The sequence below is a fragment of the Sciurus carolinensis genome, chromosome 4, assembly GCF_902686445.1.
Source record: "Sciurus carolinensis chromosome 4, mSciCar1.2, whole genome shotgun sequence".
Lineage (NCBI taxonomy): Eukaryota > Metazoa > Chordata > Mammalia > Rodentia > Sciuridae > Sciurus > Sciurus carolinensis.
This window is the reverse complement of record NC_062216.1, coordinates 71,466,821-71,479,808: the sequence shown is the minus strand read 5'-3', so window position 1 is coordinate 71,479,808 and position 12,988 is coordinate 71,466,821. Positions and strand designations below refer to the sequence as shown.

Below are 12,988 nucleotides of genomic sequence, written 5' to 3'. Positions count from 1 at the left end.
CAGCATGTAATGTCCTTCTTTATCCCTTCTGACTAGTTTTGGTTTGAAGTCCACATTATCTGAGATGAGGATGGATACTCCAGCTTTTTTGCTGTGTCCGTGTGCATGGTATGTTTTTCCCCATCCTTTCACCTTTAGTCTATGGGTGTCTCTTTCTATGAGATGAGTCTCTTGCAGGCAGCATATTGTTGGATTTTTCTTTTTAATCCAATCTGCCAGTCTGTGTCTTTTGATTGATGAATTCAGGCCATTAACATTCAGGGTTATTATTGTGATATGATTTGTATTCCCAGTCAATTGACTCATATTTGTTTTTGACATGATTTGGTTTCTCCTTTATTTGGCTATTCCTTTAGGCTAGCGCCTCCTGTTGCTGATTTGCATCGTTGTTTTTCATCTCTTCCTCATGGAATATTTTGCTGAGAATGTTCTGTAATGCTGGCTTTCTTTTTGTAAATTCCTTTAGCTTTTGTTTATCATGGAAGGATCTTATTTCATCGTCAAATTTGAAGGTAAGTTTTGCTGGGTATAAGATTCTTGGTTGGCATCCATTTTCTTTCAGGGCTTGGTATATGTTGTTCCAGGCCCTTCTAGCTTTTAGGGTCTGGATTGAAAAATCTGCTGATATTCTTATTGGTTTCCCTCTGAATGTAATTTGATTCTTTTCTCTCGCGGCCTTTAAAATTCTGTCTTTATTTTGTATGTTAGGTATTTTCATAATAATGTGCCTTGGTGTGGGTCTGTTGTAATTTTGTATGTTTGGAGTTCTATAAGCCTCTTGTACTTGGTTTTCCATTTCATTCTTCAGATTTGGGAAATTTTCTGTTATTATTTCATTGAATAGATTGTTCATTCCTTTGGTTTGTTTCTCTAAGCCTTCCTCAATCCCAATAATTCTCAAATTTGGCCTTTTCATGATATCCCATAGTTCTTGGAGATTCTGTTCATGATTTCTTACCATCTTCTCTGTTTGTTCAACTTTGTTTTCAAGGTTAAATATTTTGTCTTCAATGTCTGAGGTTCTGTCTTCCAGGTGTTCTATCCTATTGGTTATGCTTTCTATGGAGTTTTTAACTTGGTTTATTGTTTCCTTCATTTCAAGGATTTCAGTTTGGTTTTTTTTTCAGTATCTCTAACTCTTTATTGAAATGATCTCTTGCTTCCCGTATTTGGTCTTTTAACTGTTGATTAGTGCGATCATTTAATGCCTGCATTTGCTCTTTCATCTCCTCCTTCAATGCCTGCATTTGCTCTTTCATCTCCTCATTAGCTTCCCTGATCGTTTTAATTACGTACATTCTGAACTCCCTTTCTGACATTTCTTCTGCTGTGCTGTCATTGGGTTTTATTGATGTAGTATCTAAGTTTGTTTGGGACATTTTCTTCCCTTGTTTTCTCATAATGGTCAGTTGTCAGTGGGACCCTGAGATATTGCAGTTTTCCACTATTGGCTTATAGTGTCCCAGTAGATTTCCAGTGTATCACCTCCCAGCCTTCAGTAGCCTGATGTCTTGGAGGAATCTGATAAAGCAGCTCATTCGAAGAATACTGCCCCTAACCCCCTACTGGTTCCACGTTTTGGAACTGGCTCTGTGCAGAAATGCTCTCACTGTGGGCCTGCACCGTGCAGCTGGCCGTGTGGGAAGAGCCCACTGCCGGAGTGTGGAAGACTACCTTGGGAAGACTCAAGCTGCCCTTCCCGGCTCCGCTAAGCCACCTCTATCTGGGCCTGCCACCTGGGCTGAGCTTTACCCAGTGGGCAGACTCACCCGTGGCTCTATTTCAGTCTGAGTCTCTCTATGCCTCCCCCTCTTAGCTCCTGGGTTCTGGAGCGACCGGGGGTGCAGTCTCCCTCTAGGCCGCCATCTTGGATCTCCCCGTGAAGAGAGCCCGCAGCTGGAGTGGGCAGAGCCGCCTGAAGAGGTCTCCGGCTGCCCTGCCCTTATCCCTGAGGCTGCTTGCAGATCGAGGCTCTCCGCTGGTTCTTTGCAGGAGTACACTGCGCTGCAGCGGCTCCGGGACTCGGAGCCTGCTCTGTTCAGAAAGGCTCTCACTAGCGGGCCAATTCCGTTCTGAGAACCTGGAGAAGCTGGCTGTGTGGGCGGGGCCCACTGCCGGAGTGCGCAGGGCTGCCTGTGAATGACTCTAGCTGCCCTGCCTGGCTCCGATAAGCCACCTCTATCTGGGCCTGCCACCCGGGCCGAGCTTTACCCAGTGGGTAGACTCACCCGTGGCTCCACTTCAGTCCGAGTCTCTCAATGCCTCCCCTTCTTAACTCCTGGGTTCTGGAGCGAATGGGGGTGCAGTCTCCCTCTAGGCCGCCATCTTGGATCTCCCCGTGAAGAGAGCCCGCAGCTAGAGTGGGCAGAGCCGCCTGAAGAGGTCTCCGGCTGCCCTGCCCTTATCCCTGAGGCTGCTTGCAGATCGAGGCTCTCCGCTGGTTCTTTGCAGGAGTACACTGCGCTGCGGCAGCTCCGGGACTCGGAGCCTGCTCTGTTCAGAAAGGCTCTCACTAGCGGGCCAGTTCCGTTCCGACCAAAATACATCTTTAATGCATCACATTCTACTTTCAATATCACATCACTTCACAAAAACCTGAAATGATATAACTCTTAGGAGAAAATGGGAAAACTTAGTAAACATTGGAAATAGCAATGATATCTTGGATGTGACATTAAAATCACAGGTAACAAAAAGTATAAATAGATAAATTTGATTATAGCAAACTGAAAAGCTTCTAAACAGAAAAGGAAACAATCAAGACTGAAAGCAACATGAAGAATAGGAGGACATATCTATAAACCATACATGTGGTAAAGATTTTGTCCAAAAATAGAAGAGACTCCTACAAGTCATTAGCGAAAACAACAAAAAATGTTCACAGCCTCATTATTCACAATTGCCAAAATGTGGAAACAGCCCAAGTGTATATCCACAGATACGTGAGTAAACAAAAGGTGGTATATACATACAATGGAATACTATTCAGCCTTACCAAAGAAAGAAATCCTGCCATTAGTGGCAATATGGATGGACTTGGACATTATGCTAAGTAAAATAAGCTAGATACAAAAGGACAAATATTGCATGATCTGTGAGAAATTTTAAATTATCAAACTCATAGAACCAAAGAGCGGTGACCAGGGGTTGCAAGGAGGGGGAAACAGAAGGATGTCAGACATAGGGTAAAAAATTTTCATTATGCAAGGTGTATAAGTTCCAGAGTTTTTTGTACAACATAGAGCCTATAGTTAACAATAGTTAACAATAGTGTATTGTTCAATTAAAATTATGCTAATAGGATACATCTTACATTAAGTGCTCTTAACAGAGAAGAAAAAAATAAAATTTAAAAAAAGGAGCAGGAGCAGAAGGAAACTTAGGGGCGATGGATACATTTATGGTCTGATTGTTCTGATTGGTATCTTAGCATACTATGTAAAGTTAAATATGTACAGTTTTTTTGTACACCAATCATACCTCAGTAAAGAAGTTTCAGAAATAAACAAAAATCACCCATAATCTTATCATCCTTAAAAACCATAACCAATATTTTATTGAATTTCTTGTAATGATTTTCTGAGGAGTGTGTGTATGTTTGTGTGTATAAGTATGCATGCCCAAAATACACAGTTTGTGTGTTTTGTTTATATAAGTTGATTCCAAAAAGGTGTGTTTTTCTGTAGGTTGAAATGAAAAAAAAAAAAGATAATATATTATTCACGTTTGGGAAAAATGCTGGCATTTATGATGTGTGTGTGTGTATGTAAAATAACTCGATTTAACTTTTGAATGTCTTACTACTGCATTATGTTATGTATAATGGTGCGATTCATTTTCAATACTCATACATGGATGAAATATATGCATTCTTCAGCACTTCCTCTTTCCTTCCCCTTCTGTTCCTCTTCCTCTACCCAACAGGTATTCCTTCTATTTATCTGTCATTTTTATGTGGTGCTTTGTAGATATGCATAAAGATGGAATTCACTGTGGAATATTTATATATGCACATAGCATAGTTTGGCCTATTTCATTCCACAGTTGTGCCCTTTCCACATCAATACAATAATATCAGGTGATTTCAACATACCTCTCCCACCAATAGATAGGTAATCCAAACTTAAAATAAGTACGGTATATTTTTAGTTAGCCATAAAGGCTGGGTTTCTTCTTGCAGCTATCTATTTCACAGGAACAGCCAAGACAGGCATCTACATGTGATTCCCGTGGAATACAGTTAATTTCGGAAAAGACAGACTAGTTGTTGATTCTGAGCACCAAGGTGCACTCTTTCACAAGTAATCTGCATCCCTTTGTGTTTATTATAAGAATAAATGTGTATTTATAATAACTACTGTTAGACATAGAACAAATAGAAACAAGGGAAGTATATGATGTTCTTAATATGCATTTCATTTTCTTTTCTTTCTTTCCTAGAAAATATTTTGGAGAAAAAATTGGGCTGTATTTTGCCTGGCTGGGGTTATATACGTCATTCCTTATCCCATCTTCTGTAATTGGGGTGATTGTCTTTCTTTATGGATGTGCAACTATTGAAGAAGATATTCCCAGGTAAGGCAGTTTTAAAGAAAGAGGGTCGATTCCCAAATGTCAGTAGTGTAGAGTTTCTTAGTTGCAAGTACATTTCACACGCTTCCTTCCAAACTCCACACTCTCTGTCTTCCTTTTCTTGCCACACATGTAACTTCCCTCCAGAGAGATTGGGGAGCTACAGATTCTGGGAATGGCTTCACAGCCATGCTGGGCGTGGCCCTCTTCTATCCCTAGTGGAGTTTTTCCCCGGTGACAGGGTCTGGGCAGGTGAATAATACTGGATAGGAGGAAAATACCAGAGAAATGATTTTTTTTCCTTCTTCATGACGTTTTTCTCTAGTTTCTCATAAGACTCAAGGTAGGGTGTGTAGAACAGCATCAGATAGAAATCACATGTCTGTATGGTCAAACGTTGTTGGAATGAAATGTTGTGTGGAAGTAGGATGTTCTAAAACCAAGGAAGGTCAGTGCATGGTTCAGGAGTCAGAAACTGCAGGAAGTAACAGGCCCCATGGCAGGGCTCTTGGAGAGCTGAGATACACCAAAGGCTGCTCCTTACAGAAGAGAGACAGCCTACAAAGGAAACAAGTTCTTTAGGGTTGACAGGGTTACATATTAACTGTGTGACTGGACTGTTCACTCCCTGAGTCTTTGTTTCCTGGCTGTAAAACAGTAATAATAAAGGCTAATTCATGGTGTTGTGAAGATTAAAGGAGACAGTATCTGGCATATAGCTGAGACTCAATAAATAATTACTAAATGAATCAAAATATATGGAAAAAGTACAAGAGACAAAAATGCTTAGCTAACATTTAGAACTATCATTGCAAACTGATGAATGGTTAGCGTATTTTAATATTCTTTTGGTTGCAAATGATAGAAATGCAACTTGAACTAGATTGAGCGAAAAACAATTTATTATAAGGATTCTAGGGTGACTCCAGGAACCCAGTGCAGGCATGTGGATGGCCAAAGGATTCTTGGGGTCTCCTGTTTATCTCCTGTCTCTGGTTCTTTCTAGTATTTATTGGTTCAACTACAGATTTTCTCTATTTTATGTATACATTGCTGCAGCTCATAAATATATCAGAGCTTTATACTCAGTTGCTCTCAAGTGAGGAAGTCTTATTGGCTCAGTTTAAGTTAGGTAGAGATCCTGTACCAGTCATTGGTGGCCCTGGGCACAATCAGTCTATAGAAACGTGGTATTTCTCTGGTAGCCAGGTAGATTAGTAGGCTGGGAAGATTATGGGTGCCCACTATACTTAGGGGCCATAGTTGGGGGGTATAGTGGCCATCCTGAAGGAAGGACCCAGAACTGTACTTGTTGAGGAAAATGTATTCACCAGTGGGCAGGATCCAGATGATTCTTCTTGCCACTCTGACTCTATAGATATGGTCTTGAAAATCAAAGTAGCATTGACATCAGTATGCAGAATAAAGTTAAATAACTTGGTGTAAGAGACAAGAGCTTTTATATTTTTGGTATAAAACTCTAGTATCATTTGTCAAGTGTTCTTCATTGGGAGTTCTGGGACCTTCGTGGCAAGATATTGATTTTTAAGTTTCTAATTGGTTTTAGGGCTTCCCCAGCCCATCTATCATGAAGGAAGAAATAATACTCAAATACCTATCTTTTGCCAGGCATAGTGTTAGGTGGTTTTTATATTCTAGTTTCTTTACTTCCGTAAGAGATGAGTGTTGTAAAATCTGTATGTTAAGTAGTATTATTTCCACTTAGAGATGGAGAAACTCATGCCAAGTGAGATCACTTAAATTGTCCATGTTCAACTGCTAATAATTTTCAGGGATGGGAGGTGAACTATTTTGCTTCCTGTTTTAAAGTCTTTGCCTTTTCCAATGAACAGTGAAGTTTTCAGAAGGATAAAACCCTTCCTGGAAGCCCAGTAGCTTCACTGGAGGTTGCCTGGGTATGTTCTCAGAAAACATGGCTCTTGTTTTCCTTGTCTAGTTGTGATTCCTGGATGTCGGACCTCAGATTCATCAAAACAGGAAAACCCCATAGTGTGCACAGGGAAACAGGACAGTGTGGTGGGTGGGGCATCTGTGTGCTGGGTCACATCAGGACTTAGAACTTGTGCCCTGGATTGCCATATGGGAATACATGTGGCAGCAACCACTGCAGCTGGAAATGGCCACGGCCTGCACATGCTACAAAGTTTTATGTCTAGCTGGAGGCACGCACACCACACATTCACACACACTCACGTGTGCAGGGATGCACACAAGTAAAATGCAGTTGTTATGGCTGATGTGTTGTGGCCCTCAGAGCATGTCATAGTCTACCACCTATGAGGAGCAACCCACGGGTGGGTTTTGGAATCAATTTAATGGGTTATTTTTTTAAATGAACTATGATGAAATAGGACAGTATTACATTAGTATTCATTACAAGCAGGAAGGACAAATGTTTAATGAGATGTATTTCAGCAATATAAGTGTTTGTGAGGGTAAAGTGTGGATGTATTTGCATACTGGAGTCTCATATGTTTTTTAAACTGTAAATAACAGTAAAAAAAGTTTGAAATTGACTAATATAAAATTTAAATTTTGGTTGTTGGTTGTCAGACTCAAGATAGAGTGTAGTAAATTGGGAAGATGTAAATAATAGAAATAATAAGCATTTTATATGTAAATACCTTTTAAAAAATAACTGCTCTTTAAGCATAATTGCAAATCCATCAAAAGCCCAAGATTTATGGGCCTGATGGAAACACACAAAATACCACTTCTCATCAACAAAGGAATATTCACTAACTCCCAATATTGAATCTAAATAAATTATACTCTTTATAGTTCTGTGTCTATTGGCCCAATAACTCCTAAGTGTGGTTAAAAATTTGTGCTATTTTGGGGGATTGTTTTAGAGATTATGTAAAACATTAAATGGTACCCTTTATTCCACAATAATAACTTTGATGTGAGAGATATATTCATAAATTTGTAAGTAATAATTCCGTATGTATGTGACATATCTATAGAACTTTACTTACCAAGGGACTGGTTTCATTTGTTAAGCACTTACTTACATGGATAGGGAAGATTGAAACATTTTTTGGAAAAGGCGATTAATCCAAACCATATTGGGAAAAAAGGTTGTTATTTTGGGCCTGAGACCTTAATAGCAGATGTTTTGTCTGAATTTCCTGAATAATTGCCTCTTTGTACCTCTCTACTTTGTGCTAACAAGTCCTGCCTTACCCAACTTGTGAGCAATGATTCACTCTTATGAACCCCAATTGCTTTAGGGTCTTGGTTCAGTTGATTGTCAGGTCATTTGTCAACCTTCCTATGCTTTCTAAAGAAAACGATGGGTTGAAGAAATACAACATTAGATTTATAGCCGCTATTACTTCTCACTGGAGATCTGAATATTTTATACAGCTAGTGAGTAACTCAGACATGATTTCAGTTCTAGGTGGACTTCCTCATCTTGTCCAGAGGCAGCCTCTTTCAGGGGATACAAAATAATTTTAATATCATTTTGAGACAGAATATCTCCAGAATTTTGTTAAAATTGCTTGTATCAAAAAATACATAGCAAGCATTCTGACTTCAAATTTAAATGATTAGAGAATGATCCATGCTACGGTGGCTGCCATTTTGTGCAAGTGATTGATAGGTGCCTGCACTCTAATTTAAAAAGCCAATAATTTACACAGCACTTATGTTTCAAAGTGCTTTGCATCAAGTTGGTTGCTAATACTTTTTTCATTCCTGACCTTTTAGCATTGAATAGATTTAACTAAGGTTAATTTAACTAGAATTATCTGTCTTCCCAGTCTGTGCTTAAAAAACTGTGAACAAAGTGAAGTTCCTCACATATGTACTTGAAGGGCAGCACTGAGACATGGCTTAAAAGCAAAGCTTTTACAAGAACTTATACAGAAAAACTATTTTCTTTGTAAATCTGTTTTCTAAGAGGACACTCTCTTCTTTGAAAGTAGCAATTCCTTCTCATCCACCTTGTGGACATTTGCCTGACTCAGAAGACTAAAATAAACCTTGTTCTCTACTTGCCAATAGGAACGAGCCCAGGTGAAACTAGCACAGCTGAACTTATTGCTAAGATATTACCATTTAATATTTTCAATGTGAATGAGTCATTTTTATTGACACTTGCCAGTGCAGGGCTTAGCAGTAAGTCAGTGGAGGAACTAGGATTTATCCTCAGAGACCTAGAGTTTCCATTCTCTCACACAGAAGGCCTTTCCCTACTGGGGACTTAATAGTTCATTAAAAACAGAAGCCTAGAAGCTGGAACTTGACAGAAAGTGACAGCTCTCAGTAAATCTCCCACTCTTCAACTTATTAATGAAGAGGGAAATAGACACAGTGTTCCTCAACTTCACGGGTTTCATGGAGGCCCTTCTTTGAACACTGGGCACCAGCTCCCCCACTGGGCTGTGAAGTCCCCATCATCAGTCATGCTCTGCAGCGCCCTCTGCTGCCTCTTTCTATAGAAAACAGCTCTGGTTTTCAGCCCAGGACGCCCTGCGTCCCCATCACTGTTGTTCCAGCTGCTCTGTGGGATAGCCGAGGTCTCATTTACATGAAATTTTGAGTTCTCCCCCTTTCCCCCAAAGCCCTGAACCATGAGCTTAACAATTCACCTATTACACACTGAAGTGATAAGTTCATTCATTTTCCTGCCATGTTATAATGTGAAGGGATATTGAGGAAGCCCATCAGTGCTGGTAATTCTTTTGAGTCTTATTTGTAAGCATTCATAGGAGCCTAAATTTGTTGGATCCACCTAATCACCTAATGAATGAATGGAATTTCTAATATACTCATCCACCCACTAAGTAGAAGTGTCCTTGGAATAGGGTAGAATTTGGGCACTTAATATTATATGGTTCATGCTTCTTTCTCCAAGTATCAGAGAATCTAGACTTTGGAAGAATTTTCTTACTCTTTTGTTTGGCCTAATCCTATTTCATGGTAATGATGATTCTTATTAGATTGAGGCCGTTAAACTTTATTCTACAAATGGCCATACAGTGAATGTTCTAGAAAAGGGCTTCTAACCCAGGTTTATTACGTTCTTTCTCCCATGGATATATTTTAGAGCTTGTGCTGGTCCAGCCATACATTCATGTCTGTTTCTACTTGTGACCCGTACCACACATCTGTGAGTCAAACAGTAGGGTTTAAGAAGAAAACAGGTATTTGAAGAATGGATGATGAAATCCAGCTTCAGGCAGGTGATTAACTCACAGTTGTTGATGCTTGCTACCAGCCTCACAGACTCAACACATTTTGAATAGACTTTTTAGGGCATCATTCAACACACAATATTTCTGACATATGGTCACTAACTTTCTGGGACACATCTAGAGAAAGGGAGTTCCACACATCAGAAGAAGGATCATTTGTCTTTTTTTTTTTTTTTGACAAAATATAAGTAACACTCTCAAGATGAAGAATTCAATACTAACTTTTTTGATATTCCTTACTTATTAGATTTGATAAACTCAACCATAGATTTGGAAATGGGGGATCTTTTGAGAGTGATTTGCCTATAATTGGGCCCTGCTTGAGCTCCATCTAACCCAGCATCTATCCATGGCAGCAAAGAGATGTGTGACCAGCAGAATGCCTTTACCATGTGTCCCCTGTGTGACAAGTCCTGTGACTACTGGAACCTCAGCTCAGCCTGTGGGACTGCAAGGGCCAGCCACCTGTTTGACAACCCTGCCACCGTTGTCTTCTCCATCTTCATGGCTCTGTGGGGTAAGTTGGTCATCATGGGGCTTACATGGGGACTACCTTTAGAGCTACCAAGCTCTAAAATTCATAGTCTTTGGTTTGCTTTCTTTAGTATATTTTCTTCATATCCCAGAAAGTACTTTAAGGACAATGTCTTTCTCTTCTTTACTCATAAACAGAAAAAAGAGTATCCTTCATTACCTTATCCATTTTCTCTTAGATAAAGTAATGTTAAACCCATACTGGCCTCATGTATGATTTCAAGATTTGAAAGCACCTACCATACCCATGAGATGCTCTATGCACATTTCCTTAGTTGTGTAAAATCATAGATATTGTGCCATTTAAGACTCAGAGTAGTGGCATGACCCCCATGGTCAGAGAGTTAGCTGGTAGTAAAAATGGGCTAAAATCTGACCTCCTAACCCCAGGTTCAGTGCTATTTTCAGGACACCATGAGTGTAGATTGAGGAGATTTTATTTAGTACCAGAGTGGTGTTTTCTGTATTTCCACCAGAGAGTTTTGAGAAGGAAAGAACAAATAGTGTCTTTACTTCCCTCCTTCTCTTTTCCCCCCAAGAGTATCAAAGTAACAAACTTGCTCTGAACCATACTTAGCACGTAGTAGAAAAACACACACACACACACACACACACACTCACACACTCACTCCTACTCTTAAAAACTAACCTGGAACAACCACCCATGGTAACTGAATCTTTATGAAACAACACACCCATGTGTTTTATCAGAAGACAAGGTCAACATGTTTCAGTTCATGAGTGGCCACCTGCTCTTTGCTCATCATTGGATGTGCAGGCTCTTAGTGTTCCCATTGGATCACAGACCAGCAGGACCACAGTCTTGCTCTAGAAACTGCTTGATTTATTGCTGCCTCTGCGGGAGCTGGAGGACATGCCAAGATGGGGCCCTGAGTCACATATCCCAAAAAGGGTGAGAAGGAGGAGAGGGAGAGGTCTGTCCACAGTAGTGCAGGAAGAACAGGAACACAAACTTTCTCTATTCCCTGTGGGGATCTGTACTTGGATGGAGACAGAACTTAGCTGGAAAAAGTCCTGTACAGCTAAGCCTCCACTGAAAACTTCCAGGGTGCATGCTAGTTTCCAGAAAGAACAACAGCTTCCCAAGAGCACATGGGCAGTCAAAAGTTGAAGCAGGAAATGAAGCCTATGGTCATACAGCTCTGGAATTATCTATAAGAAGGGTCAGGAGAGCTAAGAGAAGTTGGATTTGTTGCCTGGTAGGTCATGGGCAGCTCTGTGTCTCTTCATTAAGCAGGGGCATCTTGTAATTACCCCGAGATCCACCTGAACTGATTTGGAACCTGGAATACATGTTAGTTTTTTGATATATTACAACCCTAATTCCCAATAATTCATCTCGTGGATACTACCACCACTGAGTAGCTAAAACATAATGACTTTGGGTTCATGATTCCTCAAAAACTTTCCTGGGACACAAAATATCTGGTAGACAATTGTGGTTTTCACTTGTACTCTGTGGTTTCAAGCCCCAACAAGTGCCTTTCGTCTTTCCTCAAAAGCTATGATGAACATACACCCCCACCACTTCTAAGATCCTCAATCATTTACCACCTCCACCCCTGTAAAATACAGAGGGTGGGATTGTGCCCAAGCTTACTGGCTTTGGAGAGGTTTTTATTTTTTTTAACAACTGTGCTGTGCTTTATGAAATTATGTATTTGGTTACAGCAGCCAAGAGCCCTAGGCATGATTGCCTACAAATTACAATTAAAAATTATAGCAATGCTTCTCATTACCATGATTATTTTGATTAGTGGTGTTGTGTTGGGTGGGCCTGGGCCAGGGCCCAGGTCTGCCAGGAATAGACAAGGAAGAGGTGGTTCTGTGTGGAGAGAGACGGGCTCTCTTGGTGCAGTGAGAAGGGTGTTTTTGGGAACTTGGGGTCTTGAAGATACTAGTCAGCAGGATGGGAGTCTGCAGGAAACTTCAGGCTCAACCCTGCTACAGTCTAACTTTAAACTCCAAGAAACTTTAGGATAGTGAAGCCCTATTGAAGAGGAAGTAAAGAGATAGGGTTTCTGAAATCTTTTCTGAATAGAGATGAAGGACTCCAAGTTAGGGATCAGGGATCAGGCTGTCTTCAAAGTATATTCCAGTTCTGTTCCTCATCAGCTCTGTTGTAGCAAGTACATGTGGACCTAGCCCTGTGTCACTAAAGTCAGTGCTCTTAAAAAGTGGACCTAGCTCTGTGTCTTAAAATTGATACTCTTAATCAAGGTGCCATGTTACCTTGGGAATGATACACTTCAAGCATCACTTCTGTAAATGGTATGAAACAATACCTACTCTGTTGTGCTTTTATGCCAGGTGAATGAGGTATATGCATAGCAGTTAGCATAGTTCCTGACATAGAACATGCACGCAGGAGCTGTGAGCTGCTCTTTGAGGCATGGCCTTCCCCTGTCCCCATGACTCATCTTCCCATTACTGCTTTGGTCCTCTCATCTGTTCCCACAGTCTGACTTCCTGTTCTCATGGAGACCTTACTTGGTCAGCACTCTGAGCCCTGCTGTTTGCACACTGTCCTCAGCACCATAAAAAGTAAAGACTTTCCTCTACTTTCGGAGTGTCTCTAGGCCAACATCTGTGTCAGGGGGTCAGGTGGCACTCATGAAAAATGCTTCAACTTTGAG

General features: G+C 40.5%; 1 protein-coding gene across 1 annotated transcript in view; it reads left to right on the top strand.

The window, feature by feature from the left end:
* The window catches only part of Ano2 (anoctamin 2), a 352,538-nt gene that overhangs the window by 168,823 nt on the left and 170,727 nt on the right, over positions 1–12,988 (top strand). Inside the window, exons 10-11 of the mRNA XM_047550120.1 lie at positions 4,441–4,575; positions 10,154–10,314. Coding sequence (XP_047406076.1) covers positions 4,441–4,575; positions 10,154–10,314 — 296 coding nt within the window. The remainder of the gene's footprint in view (positions 1–4,440; positions 4,576–10,153; positions 10,315–12,988) is intronic.